This window comes from Falco peregrinus, chromosome 7 (genome assembly GCF_023634155.1).
Source record: "Falco peregrinus isolate bFalPer1 chromosome 7, bFalPer1.pri, whole genome shotgun sequence".
NCBI lineage: Eukaryota > Metazoa > Chordata > Aves > Falconiformes > Falconidae > Falco > Falco peregrinus.
This window is the reverse complement of record NC_073727.1, coordinates 30,513,209-30,535,000: the sequence shown is the minus strand read 5'-3', so window position 1 is coordinate 30,535,000 and position 21,792 is coordinate 30,513,209. Positions and strand designations below refer to the sequence as shown.

Here is a 21,792-nt window from a genome sequence, read left to right as displayed (position 1 = left end):
TCAGCCAAGAATGCAAGGGCATGTGCGGTTGTCTTTGGACCTACTTGGCCCAGGAGCATGTACGTCTCTTCTCAGTACCCTCTACCACACTGCAGCAAAAGACAGGGCAAGAGAGGTCCAAGTTCATCCCTATGTGACAAAGAGAAAGTAAAAGGTCAGTATTGCCTTTAATAAAGGCAGTGAACTCACTTGTCCAGATAGCAGGGCCTCACGGCTCAGATAGTAGTAAATAATAGCACATCTAAGATACTTTTCACTTGTAGGTCTCAGAGCGCTTCACAGAGGTAAGTATTACTATTCTGAGCATGGAGCTATCATGAGTAATAAAGACTTCGCAGACATGGATCTTCACGTGGATCTTTGTTAAAGTCACTTCTCTCCACATGGCGCCTGTTTAAGCCTCGCATGCGAAGTACAAGAAGCAGGGGAGGCAGCTGTCAGTTGTCACCAATGCGGTGCGGACTGCCTTTGCACTTTGCAGTGGGTGGTTTGAGCTGTAGATGGGGAGCTCACCCGTAATTACCACAATTTCCTGTTACAGTCATTTGAAAAGACAGCGTTCCTGAGGAAGTTATGAAGAGGGCAAGTAAGTTGCTGCCTTAATTTCTAAATGTTTGATTAAGAGTGCTGTCTTAATTATGCTGGTTAGAGCTTATTTACAGTGCTTGAGAATTTAGAGCTTCTCAAATGGTGCTATCTTTTGGAGGGATGAGAAGGCTTGTGCTTCCAGATAACATGCGAGCAAATCCAGGTATTCTGCAGTCCTCATGTTGCTCAGAAACAGCTGCAGAAGATTCAAGGCAACTCTTTCTTTCACTGGTGTTGAAACTGTGAGGGAAGTAGCTTAAATATTCAGTTGCAAGATGCTGCTGCAGCTGGGATGTAGATAAGAAAATCTAACTATAAGTAAACCTACCTCCTGTAAATGTTCCTTAAAGGCAGTAACTGAAAAAGCAATTTCATGTGTTCAAGCCAGCGTGTGTTTTTAAGTACTGAATTATTTATGCCTTCAGATGGACTCTCCTGATGGTTGTGAAGTGTGTGCTAGAGAGCTCCCTCACTGTTCACAGAACGTTTTTTTCAATAGGAAGGATATGTGTACCTTTTTGCTAACGGCCATGGCTTCCTGCCTTTGTTAGGGGAAATATGGTGGAGGGAAGCAGCAAGTTTGCTGTCTGCCTGATGCACAGATAACCTGTTCAGGGCGCACAGTGTTACTGCACAGCTTGCAGCACAGATAGGACTGGTTAGACTTTGCCTGCACTGTCTGTCATGACAGCAACTGCCTTGATAAGTACAGCTTTGAAGTGCACAGAGGGCTGAGTATAACTCTCAAATAAGGGATTATCCAGAGAGAATATTAGATACTATACTTTTTTCTAGGCACACAACATGTGCAAGGAAATGTTGTGGGAAAAGCTGAGTTGCTAGGCAGTTGTTTTGCTGGTAATGCGGGAACAAAGCCAATGCAGAGCAAGCCGTAGAGGCTGTTCTTTTCAGGCCACAGAAGAGCCTCAGTGCGTTCTTTGCACTCTGAGTTTTCTGCTGTGAACATTTGGAAACCATTGATGCCACGTACCACCACTCTTTAAAGCTGATAAACCACCTGCGACACTCCTCTCCACTCACACAAAAAGTTCTCATTTCTTTAACACATCTCTGATCAGTTTTTAAGTTCCAGTTTGCTTGAGCAAAACTTCCGTTGTCACTTCTACAAAAAGTGAGACTGGTATCAAACGCTAAAAAATGAGCGAAAAAAGTATTATGGTTTACTGTGTGAAATGAGTAATAGGGAAAATGAATTCTTTAGCTGTATGCTTATCTTGACACTATGGGTTTCTTTGCATCGTCACTTTAAAGATTCATTCTGCTTAAGGCTAAGCAAACTAGAATACTCCCCTATACACTTAGCACTAACCTAAAACATCATTAACTGGATACAAAGTGGCATGTGAAGGCCCAAAAAGATCCCTGTAGTCTGCATGAAGAATTCCAAGATCCAGAGACTTATGACGGTAGCCTTAGTAGAAGGGACCAATTTCCATTTCTGAGATAAAGTAGAGAGAAATGTACAGACACTGGGCATTACACTCTGTTTCAGTGAGCTGTGCAAGGCAATCTTAGGTACTTCAGCTGCACAACTGGAAATGCAATGCCAGACAGAAGGAAGCCAGAAAGCTGCTCTCTGGGAGAGTCACAGATACTGTACTGACACCGACTGATTTAAAGAAGAGTTGAGGATATTTTTCAATGTCGATATTTATCTTGTCTCCATTGTCTTCTGTGAGTCCACAAAAGACTTTGTGTTAGAGAAACTACCATTAGATGTGGTTATCATAGGCATCACCACTGACAGTGCCAGCAGGGTCTCACAGCCAGACAAGTGTGGAGAACAGGATCTTGCATTCTGAGTCACCTTCCTGCTGTCTGGTGGCAAATTTTCTTTTAAAGGATTATTGTAGCTTACTGCTGGTGGTGCCAACCCATCTCTGTCAATGCCAAGCCTGGCAATGGTGTGAATGGTTTGTGATGAATGCTCAGGAGGAGGATGTTTCATGCAAAGGGGAGCTCTCATTCCTGCTGCCTATAACACACAAGTTCTTTGGTGGCCTGAGAAGCCAGAAGCTGGGTGTCATCTTTCACAGTTGCCATACGCACCTTCCTTCGTTTGCTTTGATGTATTTCAGTTAATGTTTCCCAAGTAGTGGCTAAGAACATTATGGCATCTTTTCAGCTCAAGTTTTTTAGTTTCAATTTTAGATAGCGTATTAGCTGAACATAAAACTTCATTTTCTTCACATACAAATTCAATTTCTTTCTTACTGCATTTAATAAATAATTCGATGCACAGCATTGTATTACAGAAGCTCTGCTAAATAATAAATAATGCATTTGGTTTGCCATATGATTCTGTGCTTGTCTCTCTGTCCAGTGCTTCTCTAACTCACATGTTTTTGATCACAGGGTATATAAGTTAAGATCAGACTTTTGTTGTACTTTTCATAAAACTCATGCCTATTCTGAACTAGATGCTTCTGCAAAGAGTTTATATACAGACCAGTATTATACAGAGCGAAAATATTTATTTTATAATGTCTCTCTGAAGTTTTAGTTGCATTTTTTAAAATTTATGTTCTTGTTATGTGTTAGTGAAGTTTGGAGTTAATAAGCAGAGCGTTCTCCTAATCTCCATGACTCTGTCACATACAGATTCTGATTTTAAAGACCTTCCAAAAGTTCTAGAGGAGCTCAGAGGCTAGCTATTCTGTGTCTGTTGTGCACTTCACCTATATGAAATGCATTCATATTATGCGCATGCTTCAGAAGATCCAATGGTTCTGTTACGAGGGCAATGGTCTAAAGAGCAGTTTGAGAGATGTTTGTGTATTGAGTGCTGACTGGTGCTCATAGCTTGCAGCAGTAAGCACAGACGTGTAGCCAAAAACCACTAAGTGAATGATTGTTTCTCTTCAAAAGCTTCTAACACAGTATCTACACGTGCATTATAATGTTCAAGTGAAATAGAAAATTGGCCCAAGATATTCCACCTGGTATTGACAGTATCATGAGTGATTCTTCCCTGAAAACTCACTTGCCCCTTGTTTATCTCAGTGACAGTTTCCAGCAAATCTGTTGCTTCATAGCAGCATGAGCAGTGAAGGCAAATCAAGATACTGATAGAAGATTCCAGAAAGACCTAGGACAAAACCAAACTGGTAGAAAATGGTGAGCCACAAGCTTTTTGGCACCTGCCCAGAACAAAGTCCAAAGGAATATCTACAGGCAATTAAATTAGCCCTGAAAAGGTCTGCCTTGAATATGCTACAGAACTGGCTGAGGTACCCTTGATATTAGAAGATATTCTGGCCTGTGAAAAGGCAGAGACAGTGGGACACCACGAAGGGGCATACACACTATGAATGGGAAAATCCCCAAAACTCTGCAGAAAATGCAAGCAAATAGCTAAGGCAGAAATAAACCAGTTTGCCAGGAACTTTTAAATTGCAGAATTATCTTCAGATTTTTCAAGCTGAAAGATGGTAAGGACTAAGGAGGAAGTACTACAGGGCAGACTCCAGATGACCAATGCTGAACATTTGATAATCTCAGGAAAAGGCACCTTAAAGACAATACAATATTCAAAACATAGATATTTACAAGCAGGATGATTATGAGGATTGCATTGTACCAGAGAAAATTAAAAGCGTAATCTAGACATCACTGGGAAAAGAGATCCAAAGAGGCTCTGAGCAAGATGATCCAGAGGAGGAGCTGGTCTGTTCAGGAAGTCGCAAAGGCTATATGATACGCAGAAAGAAAAAAAAAAAAGATTCTTAAATAAAGAATGAGGAAAGTCAATTTTGCTGATAGTGTCTAAGAAAGGTGAGCTGCTAAGCTGCAGAAGTCACCACAGATGGCTGATCAGCGAAATTAAGTCCTTCTCAAAAGATTCAGAGTACAGAGGAATGACTGATGAACAGGCCACCGCTCAGTGTCTGAAACCCATAAGACTTGATAGCTGTAAGCTGTTTGGTCTGCTTTAGTAAAGCACTTTGCAGTTCACAAAGCGCCACTCAGGAATCACTGGAGGTAGGTAAGATTGGCTCCCCAAAATATCCCCACCGTGGTAAGATCAGTGGTCTTGACAAACAGCACAAGCTAAGAAACTGGTTCAAGGTGATGACTGGTAGTAGATAGGATATCTTTTAGCTCCCAGTGCTTTTCTAGCCTTCCTGGAGAAACTCATTAATGGAGTTATAATGACAGAAAGGGTGCCAACAAGGAGATTTGTTCTGCAAACACAAAGAATCTCGGTTTGAAAAGTAAAGTCAGCAGCTTCCTCAGACTGGTGAATTACTTAACTGCTGGTCAGTGTGTAGAAAGCATGGCAAAAACAGTGGCCTTCTGCAATGGAGAGGATGAGAATTACATGGATATTAACAAGGCAATGGCATGGCTGATGTGTATCATCTTCTGTGCAAAGGCAGCTTGATCACAGAGGATAGCAATTGTTTAAGGAAACCTACAGGGATCACACAGCAGAGGCAGTCTTGGCTTATGCAAGGTCTCTACACAGGGAGAGATTAATAATTTTCAACCTGTGGTTTCCAAGTCCCTGGGAATGTATGGACTAAGTCCATGAAACACCATGCAAAAGAGCAAGATTTGCTGTCAGTGAACTCAGCATTTGTGAAGTGTTGAGGGAGCAGAGATCATTGGCGAAAAGGACAGAAAGAGTGGCATGTGTTGCAATTTAGTTCCACCTATAAATGACTAGACCAGATCTGTTAAATATCACAGTTTTCCCTGGCCCTGTAACTAAAGTTGTGGTAATAATATAGACCTAGAATTTGCCTTGATTCTAAAATGTTGCTACCAAAGCTTTTAATGAGAAGGTATTTTCCAATGTGCATCATCGGTACCTAAATTGGGGCTGGACTACACGGTGCCTTCATTATCCTCCAAGTCTCTTCAGGCGTTGGTCATGCCTCCATCTCCTTCTCAATAGTCCGTCAGGAGGCAGAAGATCTTATCAAAAGATTATTGCATCTGCTGCTGACTCTGATGGAACTACAATAGCATTATCTTTAAAATACTGGTGAGTTGTGTGGCAGTATAGCATTTGTGAGGGACAAGGACACAGGGTATTGAAATCTTATTAGCTCTCACATAAGCCTATGTCCTTTCTGAGAGATTCTTAAAAGCATGCCAGTAAAATGTCCATAAAGCTGATTGATAGGAGGACCATACACTGTAATGAAATGCACAGGGGAGAAAAGTTTGTATGGCAAAGATCTTAGTAAAAGTGCTAAGCAGACATAGCTACCTTCCTTTTAAGCTCTTCACATTTATAACCTCCTCTTCTAGCAAAGGTGTGGTTTTGCCCACTTTGTCTATTACATTCAGATCTGCTTGCTGTTTATTAGTACTGTACCATCCTTTTCAGTTGCTGACGATGCATTTCTGTTTTCATTTCCTCATCTGCACACACAAACACCAAGGGAAAGAATTAAGTAAATGGTCAGAAGATCAGAGCCTAAAGTTTTAAACAACAGTAAGAATTAAGAAATGGATGCTATAGGGAAGTAAAGACATTTCTGAAAATGAAAAATTTCTGACTGTGGCTTTCAAAGCAATAATGTTTTCCTTCGCCCGCTCCTCCCAACACACAGGCACATCTTTCCCTCAAAATAGCAAATTATGATCACTACAGTACAGAAAGAGAGCCAAAAGATTTGCTAATATATACTCTACACATACCAGTGGTGGCTATGTCATACAGAAAAAATGCATGGGATTTTTTTTCCATTTTTAACAGCAATAACCAACAGAAGTCAGGGCATTTCCTAAAGATTTATTGACTGTTTGGAGTTAATATCCTTCACCTTATGTATGGGCCACCATTTGTTGCCATCTAGCCATTAATCTGCAGGAAACATTCTGCACCATATTCACTGTTTCATATGTAAAAGCAGTGCAAATCAGTAGAAATGGTGTTTGAAGAGTGGACAGAAGTGCTAGCCTGTACATAAAATGCATGTCATGTGCAAGAATAAGGGCAGGAAACTGAAGCCTCCTGCAGCCCAGCCCAGACTGATTCCTGTGGGACACAACATTGTCCTTCTGCTTGAACATTCAGGGAAATACGTTGACCTCTTCTGACCTGCCTTTACACAGTAGCCTCATCACCTACAACCAAGTTCCAGAAGGAAACATTACCTGACACAGCAACACCTCAAGGCATTATGGCATAGACATAGGGTCTTTTCTGTCACCGGTGACTTTTTCCTGCATTTTTTATCCCTCTCTGGTGTTGGATGTTATAATAAATATGTTAAATGTGTCACTTTCAATGACTGATATTTCTTCATGCTTGCTGTTTTGTTCAGCCTATGAATGAGTCTTGATCTCTGAAAAATTACAGGCAGATAGTAAGTGCAGTGTAAGGAGGACAGTCTCAGGGAAAGCACAGATGGAGTCTGACAGAGCAGAGCCATGGAAACTATATAAATAAAAGCAGAATTGTTTATAAATATTTCCCTTTTTTGGGTGTGGGTGTGAGCAATTGCATTATTTGAAGACACTTTTCTCTCCTAACAATTTTTTTACAGTGCTGCAGTAGGTTGCTAGGGAAATGCATGGTAGGTGGGCAGGAGGGCTGTGGGAGCTCTGGGAGCTCCTCCAAGGAACACCACACAGCAGAGAAGCCCTGGAAGCCCCTCTGGCTGGATCTGCAGTGGGAGCCCTGGTGTGGGGCAGAGCTCTTCCTCGCTGACTGCACTCTGCTGAGCAGCAAAGCCAGGAAGCTCGGACAAACCCTCCACTAACGTGACTTAGCTGCTTCCAGGAACCAAAATAGTCCTTGTACTGCTACCATCTGACTTTGTAGCCAGTCCTATCCTATCACTCAAGTGGTTGCAACTGGACCTTTCAGCAAGTAATTCAAAGCCGGTGTGATGAGGAGGGTGTTACAGTTTCACATAATAGAATTCGAGTTTACTTTGATTTACTAGAGAGCATTATAAGCAGTTAGGCACCAAAACTCTCCAAAAAGAGCTTTGCTTCCAGGTTGAGAGGTGGCTTTACTCATGCATTGGCTTTGATGCCTGTAAAAGCCCATCTTTCCATCTAACATAACATTGCTTCTCCTCTGAGCAAATGCCCAAGCAAGACATAGTGAGAAGGTGAAGGCATGGCCCCAGAAGAGGACATATGAGTACAGCAAGGAGGAAGCTGAGAAGAGGATGTGATTGACAGGAGAGGGGCAGGGCAGTGGGGAATAACAGCCAGGCTCATGAGAGAAACCAAGCAGAAAAAAAAAAAAAAAGATGAGCAAAGAGTGAGTCTCAAAAAACCCTAAAAAATATGTGTCCAAATGACAGAACTGCTGGTATATGTCCAGATATTTCTAGCATTTATTTCTTACAGTATTGAAGAGATATTGCTAAAACACGGTAGTATGATTTTACTATATTATCTTACTATTTGAAAAGCTTTTGTTCAGTTCTTCTGGACAGTATCCAAATAAGAATAGTAATATGTATTTGGATCCTTTATTTTGGAAACCTTTTTTACACATAGGAAAGAAATACATCTCTGGTGAGTGGTATAGCTAGAGATGGTGAGGATGAGTAACGCTGCACTGGTATTCCTGCTGGTGCTACTCCACAGGCCCCAGCCAAGACACTGAGGTTATGCAGACGTGGAGTGAGAGAAAGATTCTGCTTTGGAAAACTCACAGGGCTTTTATTCTCCTTTTATTCTCTGCTTTTAAGCCTGGGAAGCAAAGTGGATGTCATGAGGGCCATGCTTACTGCATCAGGACCCACAGCCTGGCACTGGCATCAGGAGGGGCACACACCCTGGGCTGGAGGCCAAGTGGTGTGTAACACCTGCATGGGGGTCTGCAGCTTAGCCCGGGGCACCCATCTCACCCTCCTCCCACAGGGCCAGGAACCAGTGAGGTCTCATGGCTGTGGCTTGGAGAGATGGGGAATATTGCACATAAATTAAAATCTAGGAGAAAAGAGCAAAGTTCTGAAAACTTTGAGCAGCATGTTCAATCGTGGCAATGTTTTCCAGGACTGTCCTGGTTGGTGTCTCTATCTGTGTCTCCAGCCAGGTCAAATGTCCACTCAGGCCTTCCGCAGGTTTAACTGATGATTTCCTGGAATTTCCCATTAGTTACATCAGGAGGAAAGTGTTTGACAAGCCTTAAATCAATTTAGTCCTCTAAACTGGAAATTCCTTTATTTGTCTAACTGTGATGATCATGGGGCAGTTCAAGGGAAAGTCAGGAGACACACAGGAAATAGGCTGCCCTGCTGGGCTGGGGCCATCACCAGGCTGCAGTAAGCCCTGAAGAAGTAGGAAAGTGGGTGACCAAACCAGGAAGCAGGGCTGGACACCTAAGCTGTGGGGTAGGGGACTGAGATCTGGTGCAGAGGAGAGTAGGATTGAGAAGCTGGGTTGGAGAAGAGCTGGGTGCTGATCCTCACATGGATTGCTGGGGTAAAGGTCCCTCCTCTCCTGTTCCTTACCTTAACCTGTTAGTGCTTCTGGTTTTAATTTTGCGGAAGCACAAAAGGAAACATGGGTTGCATCAACACATATGGCTTCTAGTTTAGGTTGTACATTGATGCATAGAAGAAATTAGTGGATACTTAGCCAAGATGCAAATATATAGTTCCTTAGCTACTTCATACTATATTCTTTATGGGTGTCCTTGGTATACAACGAACGCTACAGTAACTTACTCTGCTTTCACAGGGACCATGTAAAAGCCTAGTACAGACTAGCTTGTGGGCTGTAAACTCACACTGTAGCTACTGCACACTTACTCTAGACAATCCTCAACTTAAAGCAGCATCACTTCTCTTTGTAGATGAGGTTTGCTTGTGCTTGTAGTTCCTATACGATCAGGCATCAGCTATAGCTGGAGCCTCTAAGTGGTTTTGTAATAGAAGCAGAATAATAATAATAACTAATTGAAAAGCAATACATTTCTGTTAGTGGACTTGGCAGTGTTAGATTTAGGGTTGTACTCGATGATCTGAAAGATCTTTTCCAACCTGAATGATTGTATGATTCTAAATTGGTTGTGTTGTTGTAAGCAGGCTGTCAAATGAGGCAAAGAAATCCCTTCATTTGTAAGCTATTAAATGTTAAAAGGCCCAATTCCAGTCTTTAATTTTTTAACTCATATGCTGGATAATGATTGTGGGTATTTCTTTTACTTCCAGCCTGTCACAGGTGAGGTACAGTTCTTCCACCAGTATTCAAGCAGTATTTTGTGTTTTGGCTGGAGGAATCTGCCATGCATGTTTCCTAAGCCCTGTTTGTGTGTTGCATGTCAGGGAGCTTTTGGCTCACACCGCTGGGACTTGAGGAAGTAACTGTGAAGCCAAGTGATGAGATGGGAGGCATCTTTCTTCAGCCTTGTGGTTTAACCCTGGCAGGCAACTAAGCACCATGCAGCCACCCGCTGACTCCCCGCACAGGGGGATGGGGGAGAGGATCAGAAGAGTAAATCTAAGAAAACTCACAGGTTGAGATAAAGACAGTTTAACAGTTAAAGCAAAAGCTGTCCGTGCAAGTAAAGCAAACCACGGAATTCATTCACCACTCCCCATGGGCAGGCAGGTTCAGCCACCTCCAGGAAAGCAGGGCTCCATCATGCATAACAGTTACTTGGGAAGACAAACGTCATCACTCTGAATGTCTCCCCTTCCCTCTTCTTCCCCCAGCTCATACACTCAGCATGATGTCATAGGGTAGGGAATACCCCTTTGGCTAGTTCAGGTCAGCTGTGCTGGCTCTGTCCCCTCCCAGTTTCCCGTGCCCCTCCAGCCCTCTCACTGGCAGGGCCTGAGAAACAGAAAAGTCCTTGATTTAGTATAAACATCACCCAGCAACAACTAAAAACCTCAGTGTGCTGTCAACACTGCTCTCACACCAAAGCCAGAGCACAGCACTGCACCAGCTACTGAGAAGAAAATTAACCCTGTCCCAGCTGAAGCCAGGGCAGGTCTATTCCCTGTTTGGCCCAAGCTTCTGTACTTGGAGGACTTGCAGAGATGTTTGCAAGAGCCAAGGTGGCTGCTGTGGAGACAGCCAGTCCCTCTTTCCTCAAGCCATGACAGCCTGTTGGAGGCATTGTTTAGAGGGAGCGGTTTTAATGGGATAAACGAACACCCCAAACAGTTCCCTGTATTGGACACTGAAGGGCCATAAAGGTGAAATTGTTGGAATCAATCAAGGTTATAAAAGCAGAGATAATTAAGTGTGTGTTTAATTAGGAGATCATATCTGTGAAAAGGGATGTTCCACAGGTTAATAGTTTCCTCCAGTGTATAAATGTGAATACCAAATTAATAGTGTGGTAAAAGCAAATGCTGAGGTGAAAGGGTAAAAGTACACAGTATGTAACACACATGGGCTTGTAGTAGCATGAATCTATTTTGTCATAGAAAAATACTGAAAGGGCTTGAATATTATTATCCAAGGCTGGTAAATGACACTTGACCATTTTATCATTAATTAAGTGCCACATTTTGAGTTCTTTTATAAAAGGCCATTTATTTCTTTATAGACTTACAATCATAAAAATATCCTTTTTTATTTAAAAAACATCTAGCTTTAAAAGAATATTGCTTATAAATAATGCCAGCTACCTAGCAGCTCAACAGACAAGATGATGCTCTGGTATCATTGCAGTCATCATGATTTCATATCAGAGAAATGGGTCTTTTCACAGGGTAATGGTCCTGCTGATACATAAATATTCCAACATTTATGGGAAAATTTACGCCAAGGTGAAGGCAACGAGTTCATGTTCACAGCAAATAACGAAATAATTTCTAGAGCATAACTGAGTGCTCTGGGGGAAGTCCTCATATATGCAAAGTCTTCTTCCTTCTTCTGAATGACCTCAGAGTAAATGAAGATGAGGTTTTTTACACGGTAGTTGCTGGTGAAGCTGTCAGTGGGTTGCTTTCTGTGCCACTATAAACTGTCTGTATTCTGAATGATGCTTTTCTCTTTGGTTAAAACATTAGGTTATCTAGAAAAATAAAGATGCTGTAGCACTTAAGGAATGTTACCTTACCTGATCTATCACTCTCTCCTAACACTTTGTCTATATGGGCAACTGTTGGGGAGAAGAGACCTGCTGCTAACCGCTGCCCCTCACAGTGTATCTGCCAAGGTCTCTCCTCCTGCTGCAGATGCAGATTTGCTTTATTGGTTGCCCATCCCAATTTTTATGAATTTTGAAAATGCATCTCTATTTGACCTAGTCCTTTTCAATGGTCTGCTCAGTTTGCTGTGAGCTTGAGCAAGTGACTTCACAGAACGGAGACATGTTTTATGTGGTTTCAAATTAAAAGCACTTATAGGTACTATTTTTAGAGCTGTGTAAGACTTTAATACAATTGTACAAATCTTGCAAAATTTTATGGGGAGGCAATGAAAGTAGCACCTTGTTAGAAAGCAATGGTTTTGTAGATGCTACAGTAAATAACAACAGATATCACACTCCATCATCATTTATATCCAGCCAAAGTATGTGCAAAATGTGAATGTGAATATGTGGAATTCACATTTTTAAATATTAAATTTTCAAAATGTGAAAATAAAATAAGGATTAATACAGTAAACACCTATACAAGTGTAGCAGATTGTGAGCCAGTGCCATAAAACATAATTATTTTTGTAAGATGGAGAAGTATAGCGGTCCTGCAAAAATATCTAGATTTTTACAGTTAATAAATACAGTTAATTTTGTATTTAATAAAAATAAACTATCTTTTGATGGAAGAGCTCTTTTGCTGTTACTTTGGTGAGTCAAGCTTGATCAGTAGAATGAATGGAAGTGTAAACGCAGGTAGTAATTCTTTTTCCATGTAGCCAAAAGGACTTCCTAAATTCAAAATATATTCCATGCAGATTGGAAAAGTGCTACCAATAGCTGACCAGAAAGAAAATGAGAGGATCAGAATATGCAGTATGTATTTACGTTTAGGAATTAATGATCTTTCTTGTCTCCACTGTTTGTATCTGTGTTACAAACCTTGTGCTAGGCAACTTCTGTTTGAATGCGCCACACCAGTGCAATTACACCAATACTGCAAACCTCCACATCAGAACTGCTCCCAGTCATGCTTGAGTTGTGCAGACACGGTGTCAAAAATAAGCCAGGTTTCGGGAGCTGTCTTTCATGTTAGGAATGCTGTGTTGGGCTCTGATATCACCAAGTGATGCTGTAAGAGGGATGCATTGCTCCATGACAGAGGCTATGGAAGTTCATTTCCAGAAGGAAAAAAATTTGGGGTAGCACAAAGTGATAAAATTCTGGAGGCGTTTGGTAGTACTATCTTAGGTACACATCAAGGCCTTGGTCTTGATTTAGAGTTTGGCGGGGGTTTTATTCCATTCCTATTTTTTTCTAAGTACATCAGATACTACCCTGGACTATGCTGTTATTTTGCGGTCCCAAGGTCAGCATACTCACTCTGCCTGAGATTGTGGCAAGAATATAGACTAGTTTCTTGAGAAATGCTAGAAGCTGTATTGTTTGGGACATTTGAGAGGATGCTGGAGAAAATAATGTTGAATAAAGAAAAATCATGATATTTTGCAGGGGGACAAACTGTCACCAAGTAAGTTTCTTCTAGACATCCCTTTTGATATCCTTTGAGTAGAGAACAGGATCAGAAACCAAGATAATATTGTAGAGCTTTCAAAATAGGAAGTATCTTTCTTGGTTAAAGCAATATTAAGGAAGATTGAAGGAGCAAGTGTAATTGTTGCCATCACTGGTTTTCAACTGATGACACATACTGTAGCTAGCAAGACACTTACATAACACTATCTAAAATGTCTTTGTGCTCAGAAAAGGTCGTAAGTAAATTACTTTGAAGCTTAATCAGTTGAAGTACAGGACAATTTCTGTATTTCATTATAAATCCTGTTTAATTCCAGTGAGGTCAGCAGAGTTACTTGGAATTCACATTAGAGTAAGTGTGTGCAGAATATGGCTCCATGATTTTAACTGTGCTTTATTTCCACTGTGCAGATACTGTACTTTTGTCTGCAACTTGCACAGAATAATTTTAAAGAAAAGACTCGATATGCAAAACCATAAAATAATAGCTATAGGACAAAAGGTGAAAACTTCAACATTGTTTAATATAGAAAATGTTTTCTACAACAGTCTATAAAACTAGTGAATACTTTATATAGGCATTACAGTGACTAGTTTTGCCTGTAGGACAACTTAGAATAGGATTGAAAAGTACAGCTTTGCTGTCTTTATACTTGTGTTTATCTTCTTGATCCATTATATATTTTTGTGACCTGTAGGCAAAGCCATAAATCCTTTGGAGAAGCAGTAGCTCTCCAGAGGACCCTGGTTTATTAAATTTTGAACTTTCTTTTGAGCTAGTGTAGATCCCTGGGTTTGTTGTGCTTGGGTTTGGGGGCTTAAATAACAGAGAGTACTTTCACCATCTCAGATCACATAGTGGGATCAGGAGGGCCCTTTGCTTCTGAATATGAATGTGCTATTGGGGATGCTGGGGAAGCAAAGGCAGCAGGAGGACAAGACTTTCAGCATGAGTGGTCTGTCTATTTTCTGAAGTAGCCAAGAGTGAAATTTGATTCGAACCTATAAAACAAATCCTGCACTTCTGTATAATTGCTTATGAAGCATACAGTAAAAGGTGAGACTTGAACAGAGAATAAAAATCAGAAGCAATAGAATAGAAATCACATTTGGATTCACAAAGTTTATATGCAGGTCTGGGTCAAAACTTTCACAGATGTCCCTGGATGTAGATCCTAAGCCTGAAGTTATTTCAGTACTAGGAGGAATGATGTAGAATAGAGAAGAGGGGAGAGAAACCAGAAAGCTACTGGTGGAAGGTAGATGTAGCCCATCTAAACCAATGCATCTTTCCTGGGATTCCTGTGTGGCTTTTCCTAGTTGGGACTTATGGAGAATTACCACTACTGAGCAGACTGCAGCTACTGCCTGCTGCCAGAGCCAGTGACCTTCTGCAACCAGGACTCTCGTCACAGATTTGTCTACAAAAAGTGCTCTGAACCTGGCTCTGGAAGTAAAAGATAAAATGACAGGAAGGTTTTGTTCGGTGCTCTGATTTTGGGAGATGGATTAGGCTGTGCAGAAGTCAAAGGGGTTGGTTTTCCTGTTTCTTTTCTAATGATGATTTTTACAGTGTGTAAATACCGGAGGTGCACGTACCTGTGGTCATTTTTCCTGCAGAAGCATCAAGGAGCAGACAGATAAAATGATACAGCTAATTAATTTATGAGTGTTATTTAAAGGTAAAGAGTTGAAAAACACAGGTGACTTAAATTCATTGCAAAATACCACAGCTTTTGTGAGTGCTCTAGAGAAATAATCATAAATGTGTTTCTATAAAATCTCTTCTCTTTGTGTGTTTTGCTATCTCATTAGAAATAAAAAAATGCCATTCCTCCTGGGAAAATTTGCGTGATAATCACTTTTCGAGCCAGACCGGTTCAGAATACAAGGTGCAGCTGCTCCGTCTCAGGAGGAAAGGACAGTATTCCTGGGTATTTCCTGGCTCGGGAGGACTATGGCTCCTATCAAAAAGCCTGCTGCTCTGAGGGTAAAGCTTGTACTTCTTTTGGCTGGACACCTTGCTATGTCACAGTGGCTCTCTGCCAGGTGGCAGGAGCAGTGCTTGTGTGCAGTCTGGCAGGCCTCTTCAGCAGAAGACTGCTGATGCACTGGAATAGAGGCTTTCTGCAGCAAGATGACCATTTTGCTTTCAAGTTCAGCAAAGAAGCAAGTGGGTAGGTAGCCTGGCTCAGAGGTGACTTCACACATGATGTGGCTCGCTGCCTGGTTGCTTGGTGTGCTGCCAGGTCATCCCAGCTCCAGGCAGGACAGGGGGCAACTGTTCCCCCTGGGTGATGAGCCTGGGATGGCAGCTGCAGGGAAGCTTTGGGCCCAGTGACTTTGCCAGGCAAGCCCCTGTGGAACCAGACTTCCTGGGACCCTGGGCAGCTCAGGGAACAGGTTATCTGTTTGGAGACCCTGGGATCTGCCCATCTCAACTGAGAAAAAGGCCACATCTAAACTGATGTTGATTTATTTCCCCCTGGGGAAAAGAAAATTGTTATCCCACTGATGCTAGGCATCACTAAGGGCACTAATAATGCCAATCTAAATATAATAAGGGCACTAATAATGCCAAACTAAAGTGTGGGGTGGAATACTCATACCTCTCTTCTCTAAGCTTAGTCTAGTCCTATGCATGCAATGCTTTCTCTCAGTTGCTTGATATGCCATCATTATGAAATACGCAGTGATTGTTGATTTGGGATGTATGCAGTGATTCCTTTGGTAAAGCAAGCCAAGAGAATTTATATTTGACAAGAAGTTTCTGAATAAATAGAAATGGAGTTTCATTAAAGAAATATTCAGACTGTGAAATGGGCAGATCCATTTAAAAAATATTTTACTAGGCTCACTAGTACTGGCAGTGCAGATGTAGCTGGCAGAAATCAGTTTATGTTTCATGTAAATGTCTGAGTGAGAGATTCATTGATAGTGATTCTTTGTTTTAATTACAAGAATATCAATCTACATACTATATGAAATTTACTGAAAACAAAATAAATCATAAGACCATCAGACACTTTGATCTTGTCCACATGTTCTGGTGGCAGGGCTGGGTATAGTGTGAAGCACATGATCAGAGCAGCTGGTTTCCATCAAACGGCATCATGATAGTATAAAGGAAGGTAAGCTAGGCTCTGCTGGCTCTATTGTTTATGCTCTGCAGATGAGCTGACATAATTTTCTCTGATGGATCTTTCTTCCTCTCTGTAGTGTCCTGGGGAGCTGCATGGCAGTTGCCTATTCATGCTACACTTGACAAATAGCTAAGTGAATGGAAGTGTGCCATCCAAAAAGGCAGCAGTGCCAGCTTCCCATTAATATCCCTATGTGTCCTTTTGAGTTCTAGGGGTAAAAAACCAACAAGTCTGGAATCTTTTACCTATTAAGTTACCTTACAGACGTGGCAATGTTGGTGTAAAGTCTTGTGATAGAATGGGTTTTGCAAAATAATGCCATCTGTCTGCAGGAAATCAGACTAAGATTATATACATCTCTATAGACCAGTGACTATATGTCAATGGCAACATCTTTTGTTCAGTGACCTGGAACCAGATTTGTAAATGCATTTGTCTGGTTTTATGTTCATGTGTATCCTTTGTAGTTTTTATTATACTAGTGTGCTGTAAATGTGCTTCATGAAGCAAGCACCTTGATTAGATTTAGGCTTGTGTAAATATTTTATCTGTCCCAAATTACTTCTTCCAGATAACCACATTTCCTTGCTTGTGCAATATTAAAACTTGCCAAGTGCCTCACACTACTGCTCTGGTGCCAAATTACTACAGCTTTAACTCCCACAGAAACATACATGTGCAGAAGTGATTTTGTGCACATTTTAAAATTGCATTGTGTAGTAAACACACTGTTCAGTGACTGCTAGCATCTATTCAGTAAAACTGTGATGAAAAAAATTCAATATTAAATAATTATATTTCATTTAAGAGCCAAAGACATACCTCATTGTGATTTACCAGAGAAATTTTGTTCGACAAAAAGCTCATATGTAATGAGAAACTGTAATAATGACATTAAAGAAAGAATAATCTTTTCCTCTTTCCTAAAAGAAATACAGTGACAATTTTGGGAAGTCAAAGCCTTGACAGACTCTGCTTAAGTTTAGTCTTCTTTAAGAGCTGCAAAAAAAAAAAAATCACTAAAATCCTCCCTCTCCTTCTCTGATTTCTTGAAACCATGCAGGAAACAGTTTTTAGATATGTTGTCAGATCATGTTTCTATAGCTAAATAATTATTAATTTTTTTTTAGAACCTATGAATGGCTGAAATGTGAATTCTTTTTTAATCTACATTGCCAGCAATGATAAAGTTAAATACAGATGCTGTATATAGCATTTATAACGGATGGTACTGCAAAAAGAGCAAAACTTAAAAACTTAAGTGTCACCTTAACTGGCTGGTTATATTTTCTATTTTTCAATATGAAGAAAATAAGAAAATGCAGGCATAAATCCTCAGCATGACTTTTAGGCAGCAGCTTTCAATCTAATTGCAGGAAGAATGATATGCAAAAGATCATTACACAACACAGGAGTCAGAAGAGTATCATCCTCACTGCAAAACTAAGGGCAGGGAGATGACAACAACCATCTTCTGCCTTGGCAAGCTCTTCCTTTTTATTTGGCCTCTGGATTGAAAGAGGTATGAACTCTAGATTAGAAATTCAGTATATTACATGCTTTTGTGAGTAATCCAGGTTAGTTTTAAATGGCTTGTGTTCTATGGTTTATTCATGTTCTGTGCGTCCTCAGATGGTTACCTGCAAAGCAACTGCAAGGAAAAGAGATGTGGGCTCCTCTGCACTTGTCAGATAGTGAAGGAGTCTGCAGCAGGCAGAGTTTGGAGTTGGTTCTTGTCCCCTCGGGGTGCCAAGCTGCACACACAGTGGCTGGGCACACACACAGCATTTGGGATGTGAGATGGTCTGTGAATTACCTTTAAAAGGTTGCATCATGCTTCAGCTGGGAAAGGGCCTCTCTGTCTCTCTACAGAGGACGCTGATCAAGACAGACAGAAAAACATTTTCTGCTAAAGTCTGTAATATAAAAATAGTGAAATAGTAAGCGAATGCAATGCCTTAGAGCTGTGCCTGCTCAAAGAGCCTGTGTTGGCTCCTGGGGATTCAGTCAGACGTAGACTGTGGACATCGTTCTCAAGTGAGGTTGTAAAAAGCTGGGGAGCTTCTGGTCTGGATGACACGCTGCTTTCTAGCCTTTTGATTATGTCTTCTTTCTGCAGGATGCAATGCTGCATATAAATACAAATCCCTCAGAGCAATTAGGTTTTTCCACACAAGAAGCATCCCAGCTTACTCTCTTATGTGGAATACTGTATGTTTCCTAAAAAAACCCAGCTGGGTTGCTGGCACTTTGCTGTCAGGAAGGTTTTCATTGGTGTGCGCTGAAACTCTGGAGCTTATCACACTCAGTGCCCATACTCTGTTTTGTAGCAGGGTTTTTTCTTGCTTCAGCCAGAGCTGGGAAGCCAGTGTCTTCCCTCTGTGCTGAATTCCTCTACGTTGAATGACTAACAAGAGACCAAGGAACACTGTGAAGATATCTTTTCATTGCTAGAGCTCAGATTTTCCATTCATTGCCAAGACACAGCATCCATTTCCAGCAGTAAATGTCATGCACACAATAGCTCTGCTGTCGGTGTGAAAACCTAGCTTAACTAGAGGAGGAGGCATAAAAGATCAGAGCACATCTTCTGTGTGCAAAACTGTACAGTCCAAAATATGTCTCATACTGGCAATTCAAAATAGATTGATTAGGCAGGGTTGGATCCTAAGGCTTCATTGTCTGCCTGCATTAAATGTTATTTCTTTTTTACTTGAACTGTCTTTGCATGTATAGGCACTAAAACTGATTAAGGTTCTTCCTTGGTCAAAAGAAGGCAGCATTTTAAGGAAGGTTTGCAGACTACAGACCTGACTACACACGGTCTTCACCTGGATGAACAGGGCTTGCTTGAGCATTAGGAGATACCTGGGCTGTTTGTCCTTATCCAGCTTGGAGCAGACAATATTCCAGAGGTCGTGTTTAAGCAAGCAAGATATGCGAGGGGCAGCAACAGGAGATGGTATACGACAGAGGAAAGCAGAGCCAGCAATGTCCCAGTGCAAGGCAGCGTCAAAAACAAATGCTAGGGAACATGTTTGAGGTCAGTCACTGACCCAAGAGAAAGACCCAAACCAAAACCTGAATCTCCTGCCTTGTAGTTTGACCTTCACTGCATAGTCTGTAAATTGATTTAGAAGTGGTGTAATTCCTTAGTGATGAAGTGTTTCATGTGTATGAGAATATTTCTCCAGCTTTATATAGTAAGGGACACATAAAATCTGATTTGAAAATAATACAGTGTGTAATGAATAAATGTTATGCTATGACATTTGGTGATGTTTGTAAAATATAAGTCTATTTCTAATGCAGTGTACGCTTATATAGCCGAGTGGTGTTTATAGGAGATGGGCTGCTGCATTCCTTTTCAGCTTGCTAATATGTGTTGGTCTACTGAAGTAAGCCAGCCCTGCAATGAATAAATAAGTGGGACTCTCTTCATCTATAGGATGATGTGAATAAACCATCATACCTTCACTGGAAATCTAGGCATACATCATGTCTTAAATTGTGAAAAAGTCAAACAGAATCATTGGATATGCTCTCAGCCTATATGCCTTAGTTTGCCTATGGAAACTTGAACTAAAAATAATCCGTAGCTGGAAAATCTTTGTGATGGACACTGTAAAATAGCAGTGAGATGGTTGCGAAGCATAGTTTATTCTTGTAAAATGCTTTAGTATCTTTGTTTTAAATGTGTTTAAACCATAAATGCTATTAAGCATTTTACTGCTCTTCAGTACTTTCAGTGTTGCATCATTACACTAAGAAATGGGGGCATGTAATTTTGACAGGATTACCATGGAAAACTTTGATTTGTACAGCCCTTCAGCTTTCAGAGCACAGAAACATGAATTCTGTTTACTGGTAAATATACCAGAGAGATGGGGATACTGAGCTGTGTAGTGCCACCATCAAGTATAAGTAGGGGAAAATCTTCTGTTATGACTGGACTGATATTCAGTCATTGGAAAAACAACAAAGCTAAGACACAGGGCAAATGTTACTGATTCTTCCTCTTCAAGGTAATGTTGGCTTGTTACAAAGTGATTCTAAATCCAAAGTACTTTAGGAGATTGTGAGAAAGGTTTGAATTTGAATGTACATTCTGCTGTCAGTTTTACAGTGGTCCTCTTTCTCTACAGTGACCTGAACAACCCCCCAAAAACAATGTCTGAACTTTTCTAGATGCAGTTGGAACAGCATTAGGAAGTATCAAGCTTTATTCAGAATCCTGCTTTCAGTCTGCAAAAATTCAAATCCTGTCTAGCTTAGGAAGCTGCTGAGCCAAAGTCTCTGATCCTTTCTTCCTGGATCTTGCTTGGGTAGTAGCTAAGTGAAAAGCTTCACCCAATTCTGCTAAACAAGCTCCCTCCTACCCTTTTACTGAGAATTGTTTTAGCTGAGGTGATTGCTGTGCTCAGTTAATTAAGCCAGACAGATGCATGCAGAGAGCCAAGGCATGATTTTCACTTGTAGTGCCTAGGTCTTGAGAAGGAAAAAGTTAACAAGTGGTACTATCGTGCCACTTGGAAATACATAATTATGCTTGACCACTGCTTTCACTATGGAGGGGGAATCTGTAAGTGGAATCACAAATTTTACTAATGGGAACAAGGACAGATCACGAACAAAGTAACTGAAGTAGCTGCTTGATTGATTATATTAATGTCCCGAAGGGAATATGTCCATTAATTTTTTTCGTGGCTTTCTATCGTATCTTTCTCTCATTTCACGATGATCCATACACAAGGAAGTATAAGGACAATGCACATTGGAGGGGGAAAACAATTGTCCTTAAGCGATGTCCTTTTGCTTTCAGACTAGCTGGGATTGTTTTCCCTCTCTCTTAGAAACCCCTATGTATAGCCAGTGAGCAGGGCTGGCTTCTTGGTTTGAATTTCTCTTTGTCTGTTTACTGTGACAGAAAAGACCTCGGCTTGTAAGCAAACTGCAAATCATTGAGCAAGGATGTACTTTGAAGGATAGGAACAGCTGAGGCTTCTGGAAGCTCTACAGTTTGCTGATTAGTGTGGTCTCCAGGCCGATTTTGCTTACAGTTATATGTATGTGAATTATCTGCGTATCTAATTTTATAAATTATTCCAAAGAGGAATCAGTATACTGCTACTGTCCAAACTTCCCTCTCCCCCTCTCCAAGATGAAGAAGTTGTCTCTCTAAAACCACGTTATCAGAGCTTTCTTCTCACCCTTTTGTTCTTTCTCTTTTTTTTCTTGCTTCCTTCCTTCCCTTTCCCTTTCTTTACTTCTTTCTTTTTCCTTTTCGTTCCTTCTTTCCTTCTTTTTTTCACTTTTTAAGTCTCTGATTCTTTCTGTTTCATTTTTTGCCTGCCTTCTTGTTCTCTCCCCCTCCTCTTGTTCGGTCTGCTTTCTTTCTCTTTCTCCATTATGTTCGTTATTCTCTTTCTGAAACTCACTACATTCTCGTGGGGGGGATAAATAACCTTTATGTTTTATTTAATA

At 40.9% G+C, this 21,792-nt stretch overlaps 1 protein-coding gene across 2 annotated transcripts in view; it reads left to right on the top strand.

The window, feature by feature from the left end:
• Positions 1-490: 490 nt before the first annotated feature.
• Positions 491-21,792, top strand: part of CEP85L (centrosomal protein 85 like) — a 152,924-nt gene continuing 131,622 nt past the window's right edge. The window contains exon 1 of one of the 2 annotated variants that reach the window (XM_055809691.1): positions 491-586. In XM_055809691.1, coding sequence (XP_055665666.1) covers positions 574-586 — 13 coding nt within the window. In that variant the 5' untranslated portion in view covers positions 491-573. Of the gene's footprint in view, positions 587-14,970; positions 15,156-21,792 lie in introns of those variants that run through there. The other variant, XM_055809692.1, reaches the window with a different exon arrangement.